The 13160-nt window shown below is 31.5% G+C and overlaps 1 protein-coding gene across 13 annotated transcripts in view; it reads left to right on the top strand.

Annotated features, from left to right (window-relative positions):
• Positions 1-13160, top strand: part of GULP1 (GULP, engulfment adaptor PTB domain containing 1) — a 204863-nt gene that overhangs the window by 154607 nt on the left and 37096 nt on the right. For all 13 annotated transcript variants that reach the window (XM_023529005.1, XM_023528982.1, XM_023528972.1 and 10 more), the window contains one exon: positions 6433-6504. In XM_023529005.1, coding sequence (XP_023384773.1) covers positions 6433-6504 — 72 coding nt within the window. The remainder of the gene's footprint in view (positions 1-6432; positions 6505-13160) is intronic.

The following is a 13160-nucleotide window of genomic DNA, read 5'->3' as shown; positions in this document are numbered from 1 at the left end:
AATTTTATTTTTGATGGATCTACTTTTTTTTTTTCAAGATTATGGTTTTGACAATTAAGTAATAGGTTTAAATTTGATTGATTTTGACCCTTCTTTAGCAATTGACTGTTACAATGTGCTTTTTTAAAAATGATTTTTCTTGTATTGCTTGGCACTGTGGTATCACAAGTCAGCCAAATAAAGACTATAAAATTAAATTGGCTTACTCTTATATGGCTTATCTATTGGGTGCAGTTGAGTAGCTAGAAGGTTTAAATATTTTTTTAAACATATGCAGTCAAATTAATGCCAAGAAAATTAACCCTATCCTGTTTAAGGCTCTGCAGCCTTGGTTACAAAGATAGGGACATATCTTTTTATTTACATATTTTTAAATTTATATTTTATTTATTTTTCTATAATTAAAATATCTAGTGGTCATTATGCTACCAATAGTTATTTAACCTTGATGTTAGTTAAAGCTTTTATGTTGTAAAAAGTAGAAATTATTTTCCCTTAATATTTTGAAATAATTATGTAGCAAACATCTACATAAATTGCAATATTTTGAATTTGATATAAATAAAACATTTCATTTATTTCTGTTATAAGTTAGCTTCATATGTTAAATAGTGTCAAACTTCATAGCAGTTAGGCTTAGTAACTCTTTAGTTAATTATTTTAGTGATTATTAATCTGGCATTAAAAAATAACATTCTGCATTATTCAGAGAGTGATTCTAAAAGCATTTGAGGAAGCAAACAAAGTAAATAATATAAATGCCCATATGATGTCCAACACTGCTCTCTACTGGCAAAGAAGCAAGTCATAAAACAAATTTGACTTAAAAGTGAAAAAAAGTCAAATAATATGCGAAAATGAAGGTGGAATCTTCAAACTTTCACTCATTTTTTTTGCAAAATGCTTATTGTAGACATTATTTACTACAATGAAAGAAATAAAATAAATGAATACAGACATCACTTGAGATTTGTTTTTAAAAGTTGGTATTATTTTAATTAATTGGAAAAAATTATGGGAATTGTGGAAAATATTAAGCCAAAAATGAAATATCTTAATAGAATTTTAGTTAAAAAGTCTCTAAATATTTTGTATAGAATAATGAGTTGGATGACATTTTTATGTTTTTCATTTCAACAGACTGCAGCCTCTTATATACCTACTGTGGGTATATCTGCTATGTTTTCAATTGCATGAGTGGAGAGATGCATATGTTGGAATATTTGTATGACTATATAATTAGCTTTTTGTAGTATCAGAAATTTGCTCTATAATTGTCCATGTCTTTATAGAAGATTTTTTTTCAATTTTATTTATTTGTTTGTTTGTTTGTTTGTTTGTTTGTTTGTTTGTTTTACTTTTAGGCGAGGCGACCCTTGGTTGACTCACAGATTGCAAAGACCTCGTCAGCTTACAATCCCTTATTTTTTATTTTTTACACCTACAGCGCATGGTCTTCCTAGGTGGTATCTCATCCAAGTACTAACCAGATCCGACCGTCCTTAGCTTCAGAGATGAGACAGGATTGGGCTTGTTTAGGGTAGCATGGCCATAGACAATATAGAAGATTTTTAAAAGATATTTTGTAGTTTGTATAACCTGTGGAAAATATTTGCCATGTTGTCAGACCTTTTAATACGTAGACTAATAATACACAAAATATTTTTAAATTGTTATCATCTTACTTTTCGTAGTCTAACATATTCTAAATGTCCCTTTTGTGCTTTTTATCATTCTTGTCCATATTGCTTAGGAGTCATATTCAGTGTTTTAATCTTAACCCTTTTTATAACTCAACTAGTAGTCAAAATTAAAAATATATATACACATATGTATACACACAATAACATCCAATAAATCAATCATATACAATAATTAAAGAGTAATTTTCTTTGTTTTCAGAAGTTTGCCTAATTCTTACTTTTTTTGTAACATGAATTTGAAAGATAGCAAACAATATTTTCAATGATATTTACCTCTTGGTCGTGAGATAAAAGCCAATGTTTATTTTTATTGATACACTTTTATGTAGTTTTAAAATTTCCTATAGTGAACATACATTACTATTAAAGTACAAATATTTATTCATAATGTTAGGTAGCCAGTCAGACATGAGCGACAGGGGAACAAACAGGGACACAGCCTAGAAACCATCCAAAGAACACCCTATTGGTAGGACTGGATGGCCATAAGCTATGGCTTATTTAATCTGGCCACAGATGACTGCATCCTAATACTTCATGAGCCAATCACCTAGGAATCCCTTTGGAACCACTTATCAGGTCCCAAATATAAGCAGACCTTCCCACTTCTGCCTTGTTACAGCTCTCTTTGCTGAAAACCTGCTCCTTACTTGAGGCATACTCTGTCTTATCTCTTTACCTCCCAAATTCCACAGGGCTGCAGCCTACCTTAGCATGGACCATCTCCATCTAAACTGTACTTTTAATAAAACTTACTTTTTCTAAATCTCACCAACCTATAGTTCTTTGCTACATTGGCGGGGAAGAACTGAGGGACAACACACAACACCACTGTCCTCTTCCTCCCCCATGCCACTGGGGCAAGTGAATTTCACATCACCCTAGTGGTAACAAGTAAACTGAAAAATTTTGTTGCAGAGTTTCAAAGCATTTTGCACAATTGTACTTAGGGAAAGCCTAATGCCTGATCATTAGACAAGAAAAAATATGTGCTGAATTGAGTGTCATCGTTTTTGGTCTATGAAGAAAAATAATTGATAACATTTTGACTACTTAAAGTAATAAAAAATGGCACCAACTGTTACCACTTGCCACAGAAAACATAACTTTTTCGTTTGCTCTTTGCCACACTGAAGAATAACACTGAATGAATCTACATGTATAAATCAAAAACAGTCTGATATATGATACTCTCTTCTCATCATTATTTTTTTTCTGCCACATAGAGGAGCTAAGACATTAAAGTTACTAAAATATAAAGGCAATTATTTTTACTTAGTTTAAAATGTTAATTATACCAATGTTCCATTTTCTTAGAGAATATAAAAAATAAAATGTAAATACCCAACAGAACAGAAACATTTTGAGATTCACTTTTTTTCATTCAACTTAATTCTCTTGAGATCCACCGAGTTGTTGTATGTATCAAGAATTCATTCATTTTTATTGCTGAGTAATATTCCTAGTACAGATATTTGTATAATTAGTCACTCACCAACCAGTAAGAGCATGGGAAATCAGGACAGACAAAGGATAGAAATCAACAGTACAGTGTCAGGTGGAGCCCCAGCCTCAGCCTGATTCCTAAGGAAGCTAACATTACACCTTAGAGTTTATCCCAGCTCCAAGCAAAGGGACCAGGTCTTTGTATTTCCACACCAGCCATTGGCTAAAGAATGTGGGAGAAACAAAAACTCCCAGGTGCTTCCAGCTTTTAGTGATGGCAACATGACCTCATTGCCCAGGGAGAGTCCTCTGAAGGTCCTGAGTGTGAGCCATTACCAGCAAAGCATGCGGAAGCTAGTGGATGGGCCTCAGCGCTAGTAAAATGGATCCAAGGAGAGCTGAGTAGGCACCAACAGTACCCACAAAATTCTAGTGTCTTCCCTAATCATTAAATAAAGGAATGGCAATCCTTCATACTTATAAAACACTTTGCATTTTACAGAGGGTTTTTTTTATTTCATCTCATTGTAATTGACCTTCAGAACAATTTTGTAATGAGAAAAGAGAAGTATTATTCTTACTTTTCAAGAGTCGAATAAAGCAGAGATTAAGTGACTTTTCTGACCTCTTCATATTCTAAGCCTGGAATTTATTCTCGCATGCTGCATCATATTTAAGAGTTTTATAAATATTTTATGTAGACATATGGAAAGCATGTAAATATGATTTATTTAATCTAAGAATCATGATGACTTTTATTAAAAATTCAGGAAATATTATAAAGAATAATCTACTTGTTTGTTTGAAAACTATTTCCATTTAGGTCATCTAACGTTACATAGAAAAATTGAGTTAAGTGGCAAGTTCCTTATTAGTTATATATACAGATTCATTCCCATCATTATTCAAGGCTTCTCTCTGTGTTTTATTACTCAGATGGTTTAATTAAAGCCAATGCGAAAGAAATATATTAAAAGGTTCCTGGAGCACAGCAAGAGGTTGATTCATTTAGAATGTTCTTGGAGTTTTTCCATAATATTCCCATATGGTCCTATTTACATATAATACTTACGACTCATGACATTTCTGCCAAAGTATGACTATTCTTCCCATAAATATTTCCAGTAACTCTTACAGTCTGTTATTGACATATCAGACACTTCCTTCTTCTAGTTCAAGAATCACTTACTAATAAAGAGCCTACCTTTGCCTCCCTGTTCCTGTCAGCGCTAGACCACCCACTCATGTGGAATCTCTCAATGATAAATTCAAAGATGCTGAGGATGGGAATTTACCCCATGGATTTACTCAGAACTGAATAGTTCCAATTGTGTTAACCCCTCTTTTGTCACTTGAACTCTTTATCCTTTATGATCTAAAACAGTGCTTTTCAAACCTGGTGGCACATTTAAGATCACCTTTGGAGCTTGAAAATACACAGATGCCCTGGCATTGCCCCAGACCAATTAAATCAGACTCCTAGGCACTGGTCTAAGTTTGAAACTCCTATGTGATTCTATCATAGAGCAGTCAAGATTGAATACATTGATCTGAAACAGAAGAAATGTGACGGTTCTATTGGTGTCAGAATAGATTTGGCTATCTCCCACATTTTAGCTTCAGGTTTTCAATTCCTCTTAAGCTAAGAATTTCTCTATTGATTTGGGTCTTTTTGCAGGCCTAGTCAACCAACTTGAGTCATACTGAGCAAACCAAGTGCCTATGATATTGTATCTAGGCCCTAGTAGCAGCGAGCGATTTGATATAGTTTGAACATATTAGGAAAAAGAACTATTGTAGCTTATAGAATCTGAGAAGTAAAACTTTTTTTTTTTTTTTTGGCGTTAATGCTTCTGAGCTTCATTTTCTCTCCACCATGAGCTCATCAGAACAGAGATCATCAGTAACCTCCTGTATTTTCAGCTCATCTTTTGTATCTTCCTTCCACTATCTTCTTGATCTGTTACTATTTTCTAACTCTGTTCCTTAGACTTTAGTACAAAGAATCACCTGTGATGCTTTTAGAAATAGATTTTCTAGCCCTACCCTTAAAGATGCTGATTTATTTGACCATGGAGTCTGCATTATTATAATTTAACCTGCTCCTTGTGTAAGTTCTCATGCAGTTAATACAGAGAGCTTATTTTGAAAAGCAAGACTCTAATTTTTACTTTCATTTTTATTGTTATTTTTTTCAAGAATGAAAGGAATAAAATGCGATTTGAAAAGATACCATGACATTACTGGTTTTTTTTTTTGTTCTCTTCCATTCTATGAGCTAATACAGAAAAAAAACTGTATTTAATCATTTGGTGTAAAGTGTACACACACATATCTATAAATATAAAAAGTGATTAATTAATTATGACTCATTTTGGTATAATTAGTAGTATGTGACAAAAGTCTTTGGAAGATTAGATACACTTAATGAATTTAATAATTTTCTATTTGTATAGAAATATTTTATGGAATAAAATACTCATATTTCAACTCTAATTCGTCTTGAACATTTTACGATATTGGACTTCTGTTTAGGAGGAATGTCTCTCCAGGATAGAGATTTTACTACAATATGTTAATTATTATGATTTATTTGTTATTTTTTTATTTTTTATTTTTTGGTGGAGGATAGGTCACATTTTAACTAAAAACCTTCAGGGATATTTGAAAAATTAGTAAAAATTATAGGTCATGTATGTTTTATTTTTAATGTAGCTTAGCTTACAGCTTTGGTGGATGGTATGTATTGGATATTTTTTAAAGTTTATCTTTTAAAGTTTTATGTGCTAATGAGTGTTATAATTGGAAAATAGAAAAATGTTGGTTATAAAGTATATTAAACCATATTAATATCTTAAATATACCATTGAAATTTAAGTAAAGTAGCGAAAGCATTTATATGCTTTAAATTTACAGATAACATTTAAAAAATTTTAAATATGTTTTAAATATTAAAATTTGAGGTCAACTTTATTCTTTTGAGCCCAATGATAAAACGTTTTTCTTTTCAGTTAGAGTTTTCTTTCCAGTAAAAATTTGCAAGTAAAATATTTAGGAAAATGTGTTTTTAAAAAATCTTTGATTAATAATTGTATGCGATTGAATAATATATGTGGACATTTTTATATAACCTAAAATAATATAAATTAATAACCTCTATTTAATTAGGATTCAGATTTGTATTACCGACATCATTCTGTTATGTGGTGTTATACTTCAAAATGATATAATGATATATGATGTAGTAAAGCCTACATTGTGTCTCACAAATGACCATTTTCAGTTTCTTGGCAGTACGGAAGTGGAGCAGCCCAAAGGAACAGAAGTTGTGAGGGATGCTGTAAGGAAACTAAAGGTAGGGAAAGCCCTTCACATAAATGTCTAGTGTATTGATCCTGTCTTCAGTCATCAGTAGATTGATGGAAATTCAAAACATGAATAACTGTGGTAAGTATGGCTTCATTATGTTAAAAATGAACTATTAAATAAATCATCAGATCAAAGAAATATATTTAATAATGAGTATGTACACATCATTATTTTTCTGAATGTGGCATACTCTTCGTAGTTTTTGACATTCAGTATCTTGCCTTTACTTTGTTTGGACAATGTGGACTCATGTCCTAACTCATAAATTGGGAATGGTATAACAACTGTCTCTAATAGTTAGAATATCATGCCCACCAGTTGAAAATGTGGAGTTCAGAGTTGTTCCAAAGCAGAATTTTGCAGTGACACTGTATGATAAAGATGTCCTAATGGACAAATCCAAGAGGACAAATCCTAATGGACAAATGAGTGAGCATGGGAAACTGGTGAGATTAAGAGCCAGAAAAGACATTTAATAAGCAACTCCACATACTTCTAATTAGCAAATTCCTGAGAAAAATCTTATATATCACACATCTTTGAATGGTTTTTTTTTTTAATTGTATGACATCTGCAAAGACATTGTTTTCAGCAAGATTTTAACATTTTAATTGTATGACATCTGCAAAGACATTGTTTTCAGCAAGAATTTTCATCTTTTTTGTTGAGATATAATTAACATATAACATTACATTAGTTTCAGGTACACAACACAATAATGAGATATTTGTATGTATTATGAAACAGTCACAGTAAATCTAGTTAACCTCATCAGCACACAGTTACAATTATCTTTTCTTGTGATGAAAACCTTTAAAATCTACTCTTTTAGCAACTTTCAAATATATGGTACAGTATTATTAACTGTAATCACTATGTTGTGCATTGTATTCCCAGGACTTACTTATTTTATACCTGGAAGTTTGTACCTTTTTATCTATTCCCCCCCCCCCCCCCCCCCCCCCCCCCCCCCCCGCCTCTGGCAACCACCAATCTGTTGTCTGTATCTATGAGTTATTATTATTATTTACAGTCTATGTATAAGTGAGACTATATGGTATTTGTATTTTTCTGTCTGACTTATTTCACTTAGCATTATGCCTTCAAGGTCCATCTGTGTCTCAAATGGCAAGATATTTTTCTTTTTATGGCTAAATAATATTCCATTATATGTATCTTTATCTACTCATCAATCAGTGGACACTTAGGTTGCTTCCATCAGAATTCTCATCTTTTTCTTATTGAGAAAAAGAAAATTGTAATGTAACATACCACTACAACAGATTCTCAAATTATGTCATTTCACTCAATATTGTTTTGTTATAATGATAAGATGCTGCAGGAACTTAACTCTTGTTTATATCAATTAGCCTCTGGTGAAATTAATTTTATTATAAATCGTTTCACTGCAGTTTCAAGGACCTATTGACACATTAAGGACTTACTGTACTTCATTTACACCGTTAATTGTTATTCTCTGTAGCTGTTCTCACAATATTTTTGAGAAACAGCTCTTCTCTAACTTTATTTAGTTCAGAGATTACACAGTTGTTTCACAGGAAGATTAAGTCTCAGATTGTGCCAGGCAAAGTCATAAACATTAAAATTACTTTGCTTAGAGAATGTCATATTAATCTATTAGTGTTTAAATTGAGAAAAATTGAAGAGGGATGGTTTGTATTCTGGGTGAAGAAATAAAAGTGGATACTATTATCCATTCATTTTATATGTAAATATTTTATCTAATGTTTTAAGTACATATGCTAAAATGTCTTAAGGTGATATTACTCCCATTTAGACTAGCTAACCATTTCTTTCTACTACTCATTAGATAATAATTCAGACTTGCCCTTCTTTTGCCAGAATTTTTAGGTACTAGCAGAGAATTTAGAATAAGATTCTATTTAAGTGTTCGGAATGTTTCACACTTTTGAGCATGAGTCCAGCTTCACTATAGTCAAAATGTTTTATAAAAGAATAATAGTATTTACATTTAATGTTTCTTTATACTTAGAAAATTCTCTATTCAGTCAACCAGATCCAAAACCAAAATAATTCAATTACATAATGGCTAGATAAAATGTAGAGATAGTTGCAATGAAATGATTTAGAAACAGTGGCTAGATTTTATAGATTTTTGTGGGACTTCATGTGCATTTCCTATGTCTTTTCATGTTTGGAAATATACTTTGTTAAGAAAGGAGTATGACTTCCAAAAAGATAAAAATTACAGAGTCTGGAATGTGATTTCCAATAAGATAAAAATTACAAAGTACAGTTTAAAAATGCGTACTTCATTAAGAGTAGTTTTGTCCTTCAGATATCTTCCAGAATATATAATTAGCAATCTTTGCTCTACTGATTGCAAAAATTTTGTAGATCAGGAAAATCTATCTGAGGGTAATTATTCATGAATTAATGAATAAAACAATGCTTTTTAAAATCTATTTTTCATTTATTTTTTTATGTGTGCATCAGAGGCTACATTGCAAAGTATGAGTATTTACATTAAAAAAAATAATTCATGCCCTCTCTCCTCTTTAATTCTGTTGTCATGTCAAAATGGCCAGAAGATGGTGCTATGGCACTACTAAAAGAAAAGAAATTTGCTCTTTAAGTCTGCTTTGTGTGCACATCCCCCATTTTAATTTCCTGCTTAATTTTCTTAAACATGTATTCTGACTGCTTTTTTAACCGCTATAGTTTAGTATTTTATTTTATTTGCTACATGAAGTAACTTTTTATTTATATTTACTAAATTTTTCAAAAGTTAGCAATATTAATATGTTGGCTTCTGACATTAAAGAAGAATTTGCAATTTAAGAATGCAATATGATGGAAAACTTAAACGTTTTCAATAATCAGTTTTTCATGCTTCTATGTTCAATGATGCCTGATTATGTTTTAAGAAAAATTTTAAAAATTTGATTTATTTTATTACGTACTCTTTTTCAGTCACTTAGTGGAGAATTTATAGTTTATAAATTTTTCTTACATGTAATCATTTTTATAAATGTTAAAGTTTTTACTTTCAGATTCTATATTTGTCAAAACAACATATTTTCTTGTCTTGATCATGTTTTAGCCTAAGACTTAAGAAAATACAAAATTTTCTAAAATGTAATCATTTAAACACCCTTTCAACTTCTATATATTTAATATCATTGTAATTGTAATGAATTTAATTTTTAAGTGTTTTGTTTTTAGTAATACAACTAATGTAAATGTTAGAGGACTCAATATATATCCTAAACAATCTGCTTAAGTTTACATGTGAATAAATATTGATGCATAGATCTAAATCTTCTTGATTTCTCTGAGAGATAACAAGGGGATAGCATTCCTGGACCTCAGTTTTAGAGAAGAGACCCCTACCCTGATGGAGCTAAATTAGAATTACTTGAAGCTACCTCAAGGAATGTGGCCTTGGAGATTACTGTTGAGTTCAATTAAATCTAGGTCCAGAAGATTTTTCATTCGATCTCACTTTCTCTGTGTAACATGACACTCTGTTTTGTTTTAGTTTTATAATCACCACAATAAGTCTAGTAGTTAACATCGATCATCATACATAATCAGAAAATGCTTTTTCTCATGTTGAGGACTTTTAAGACCTTCCCTCTTAGCAACTCTTGAATATACAATACAGTGTTATTAACTACCGACCACAGTCACCATGCTGTACATTATATCCCCATGGTATGACACACTGCTCTGGTCTTCATAACAGTCATTTAATTAATAAAATGGTTAGAGCTTAATTTAATTACAAACATACATACATAGCTGATTTCCCTATAGGATTTTCAAATAATTTAAAAGTAGGATTTAAAATTATTTTAAAATATTCCCTATAGGAATAAATTAACAATTAAATATAAGAACCACAAAGAGGAATAATAGCTCAGACTATTTGGCCCAAAGTGAAAAATTTATTAATTTTCTTGCCTAATGATGTATATTTCATTAGTTATATAGTTAGATTTCATTTTTTCAAAAGTACTCTGAGAAATGAATACAAATTGTGTGGTGATGACATTTAAACTCAGTAGTGCTCCTTTAAGTTTTCTTTAGCTCTTCTGCTTACTTCCAGGGACATATATTTCACTAAGTACTTTATGCATTTTGAGTAATACTTCATCTTTCCCGTCATTTTATGGTGATAAGTTTGTTTTTGTTTGTTGTAACCAGCTATTCTCCAAGATGCTTAAACTTTACTCCCCTTTAAATAATTTTTATTGGATAATTACATGCAAGTTTTAAGGGTAGAACACTATTTAGAAGATCAAACAATGAATTCCCTTAAGCTAAAATTGAAAGAAATTTGCAAAAAATGTCTTTAAGCGTTAATCTTCAAATAGTAAATAGGGAGAGAAAAGACTGTACTGTAAGTTAGAATGATGAGCATGTCTTCAACATAGAAGTTTCAACAAGTGTTTTGGAATACAGTTAAGAGGTCTACAAGTAAGAGAAGAGACTTGGAGTTAGAGGGAACATGTAAACTATAGAATACAGTAATATTAAATTTCAGAAAAATGGGTTGAATGAGAATATTATACTCTGTCTAAAATACAGATTGAATGAATATAACCTTAAGCATGAGTGTCTTGCAACATTTACTCAACAGTCAAGGTCAATAACCAGTATAAACCTTGGTACACGTGAGAATAGAACTGGGAAGTTCATTTTCTAAATAAAGAAAATCTGTTGTGCAAAAGAAAAGAGTTATTTAGTGATGAGTAGCTGCACAACTAGGTTGTAGGTCTGACTGCTGCAGACCTATTTTATTGACCAAGGTATTAGACTGGATGACTTACGAATCTTTGAACACAATTGCTTCATCTTGCTATGAAGCAGAGAAAAAGGCTTCACATGCCTTAGATCAGATATTTTATGTTTATCTTTCTTTATCTCTTTCTCTTGTTTCCTCTTCTCTTCCTCTCTTTGTTTTTTCTACCTCCAGTCCCTATTTACTTCCTTTCTTCATTTCTCCCATTATTTCTTCCCTTTATTTTTCCTGGCAGAAAAGAAATATCTCAACAGATAAGTTTAATATTAACAGTTGTTTTGTGATAGACTTTTTGGAAACTAAAAGAGGTCACAGGAGTGGTTGTGTCCAGATGTGAAAAAGGCCTCAAGAGCCAGTGCTCATTGTTTCTGGAGAAGAACAGCCCCTAGGACTGTAGCTTTGAGTGTTTCTGCAGCCCGGGATGGGAATGGTTGTTCATGTTCATTCACATAGATGGATTTTTTAAGCCTTCATATGTGAACTTCCCCAAATTGTTTTAATTATGCAAATGCAAGAAGGAGATTATGAAGGGAAGAGAAACAAAATTAATCCACTTTCTTTGAGAGAGAGCCGGGATAATTTTTAACAGTTTTCACTGAAGCAAAACAATTTTCTTGAAGACAAAAAAAATTCTCTGGCATATATTGCTAGAATTCATGTGCAGAATGTAAGAATGCTGGATACAAAAGAAAGGAAAGAAAGAAAGAAAGGAAAGAAAGAAAGCTGCCTACATTCATAGAACATAACAGACAGCAAGCTAAAAAGTTATACCACCTAAAATGGGTATAAAGGGAGACACTCCCCCTGGCATATAAAGGGAGACACTTCAAGGCATTCGTACATGCATTAATTATATTATTCTCTATGTCAGAGCAAGGCCATGAAAAGAAAAAAAAGGCCTTATCCACTCTCTGCTCCAGGATTGAACTATACCATGTGTATTCACATCTGCCCTAAATTAGAGAGAAATGCACAATGAAAGTAAATATGACACACAAAAGAAAACTGAAACCCTACCCTGCCTTATGTGCAATCTATTTTGAGTCAGTTTAAGATGATCGTATGCGGAAAAGATGCTATATTAGGAAATGATGTTTGGAAGTTCTAAAAGTGGACTAAGAAATCCTATTCTTTTCAATAGGTTTTTTCATTTCTTAAAATGGTGAGGAAAGGAGAAAGAGGGAATGTAGGGAGAGAAAAGCATTGCTAGACAGATCAGAACACTCAGAAAACTTTAAATTTCAGATAAACAATGAATAATTTTTTAGTATAAGTATGTTTCAAATATTGTGTGGGATATGTTTATATTAAATAGCATATATGTGTTATGTATGTATACATATAGAATGTATATGTGTACTCTAAAATGATAAAAGTTTAAAAATGTATTCATAGTTTAATATTCATATTTAACTGGGCTCCTGTAATTTTTTTTCTGGCACTAAATCTGACAATGCTATCAGAGAGGCAGACATTTCATATGCTTAAGTACATGATTATTCTGACTTTCTTTTTGATTTTTTTAACAGAACCTAACAAGCATTTTCATACACTTAAGAAGATACAATTAGTACTACTATGAAAGCATTAAAAAAAGTTTACGTTTTCAAGAAACTCACTACATTTGTAATTCTAGGCTGAGTCTAACTCTGAGTACTATATTTTAGCTGGAATAATTACATCATTTCTTAGCTTCAGTTTGAATATAGTAATCGGTCTCCTTTTATTCATTGGTTTGGTTAGGTAAGACTGTATACCAAACAAGGTGAGTCTCTAGAAATTGCAAAGATGGCACATCCAGTACTGGTGGACTTCAAGTTTTCTAATGGTATTAAAATCAAGAGATCCCCAGG

This window comes from Pteropus vampyrus, unplaced genomic scaffold (assembly GCF_000151845.1).
Source record: "Pteropus vampyrus isolate Shadow unplaced genomic scaffold, Pvam_2.0 Scaffold2, whole genome shotgun sequence".
Classification (NCBI taxonomy): domain Eukaryota; kingdom Metazoa; phylum Chordata; class Mammalia; order Chiroptera; family Pteropodidae; genus Pteropus; species Pteropus vampyrus.
Note: the sequence above shows the minus strand (reverse complement) of the source record. Positions and strands in the feature narration are given on the sequence as shown.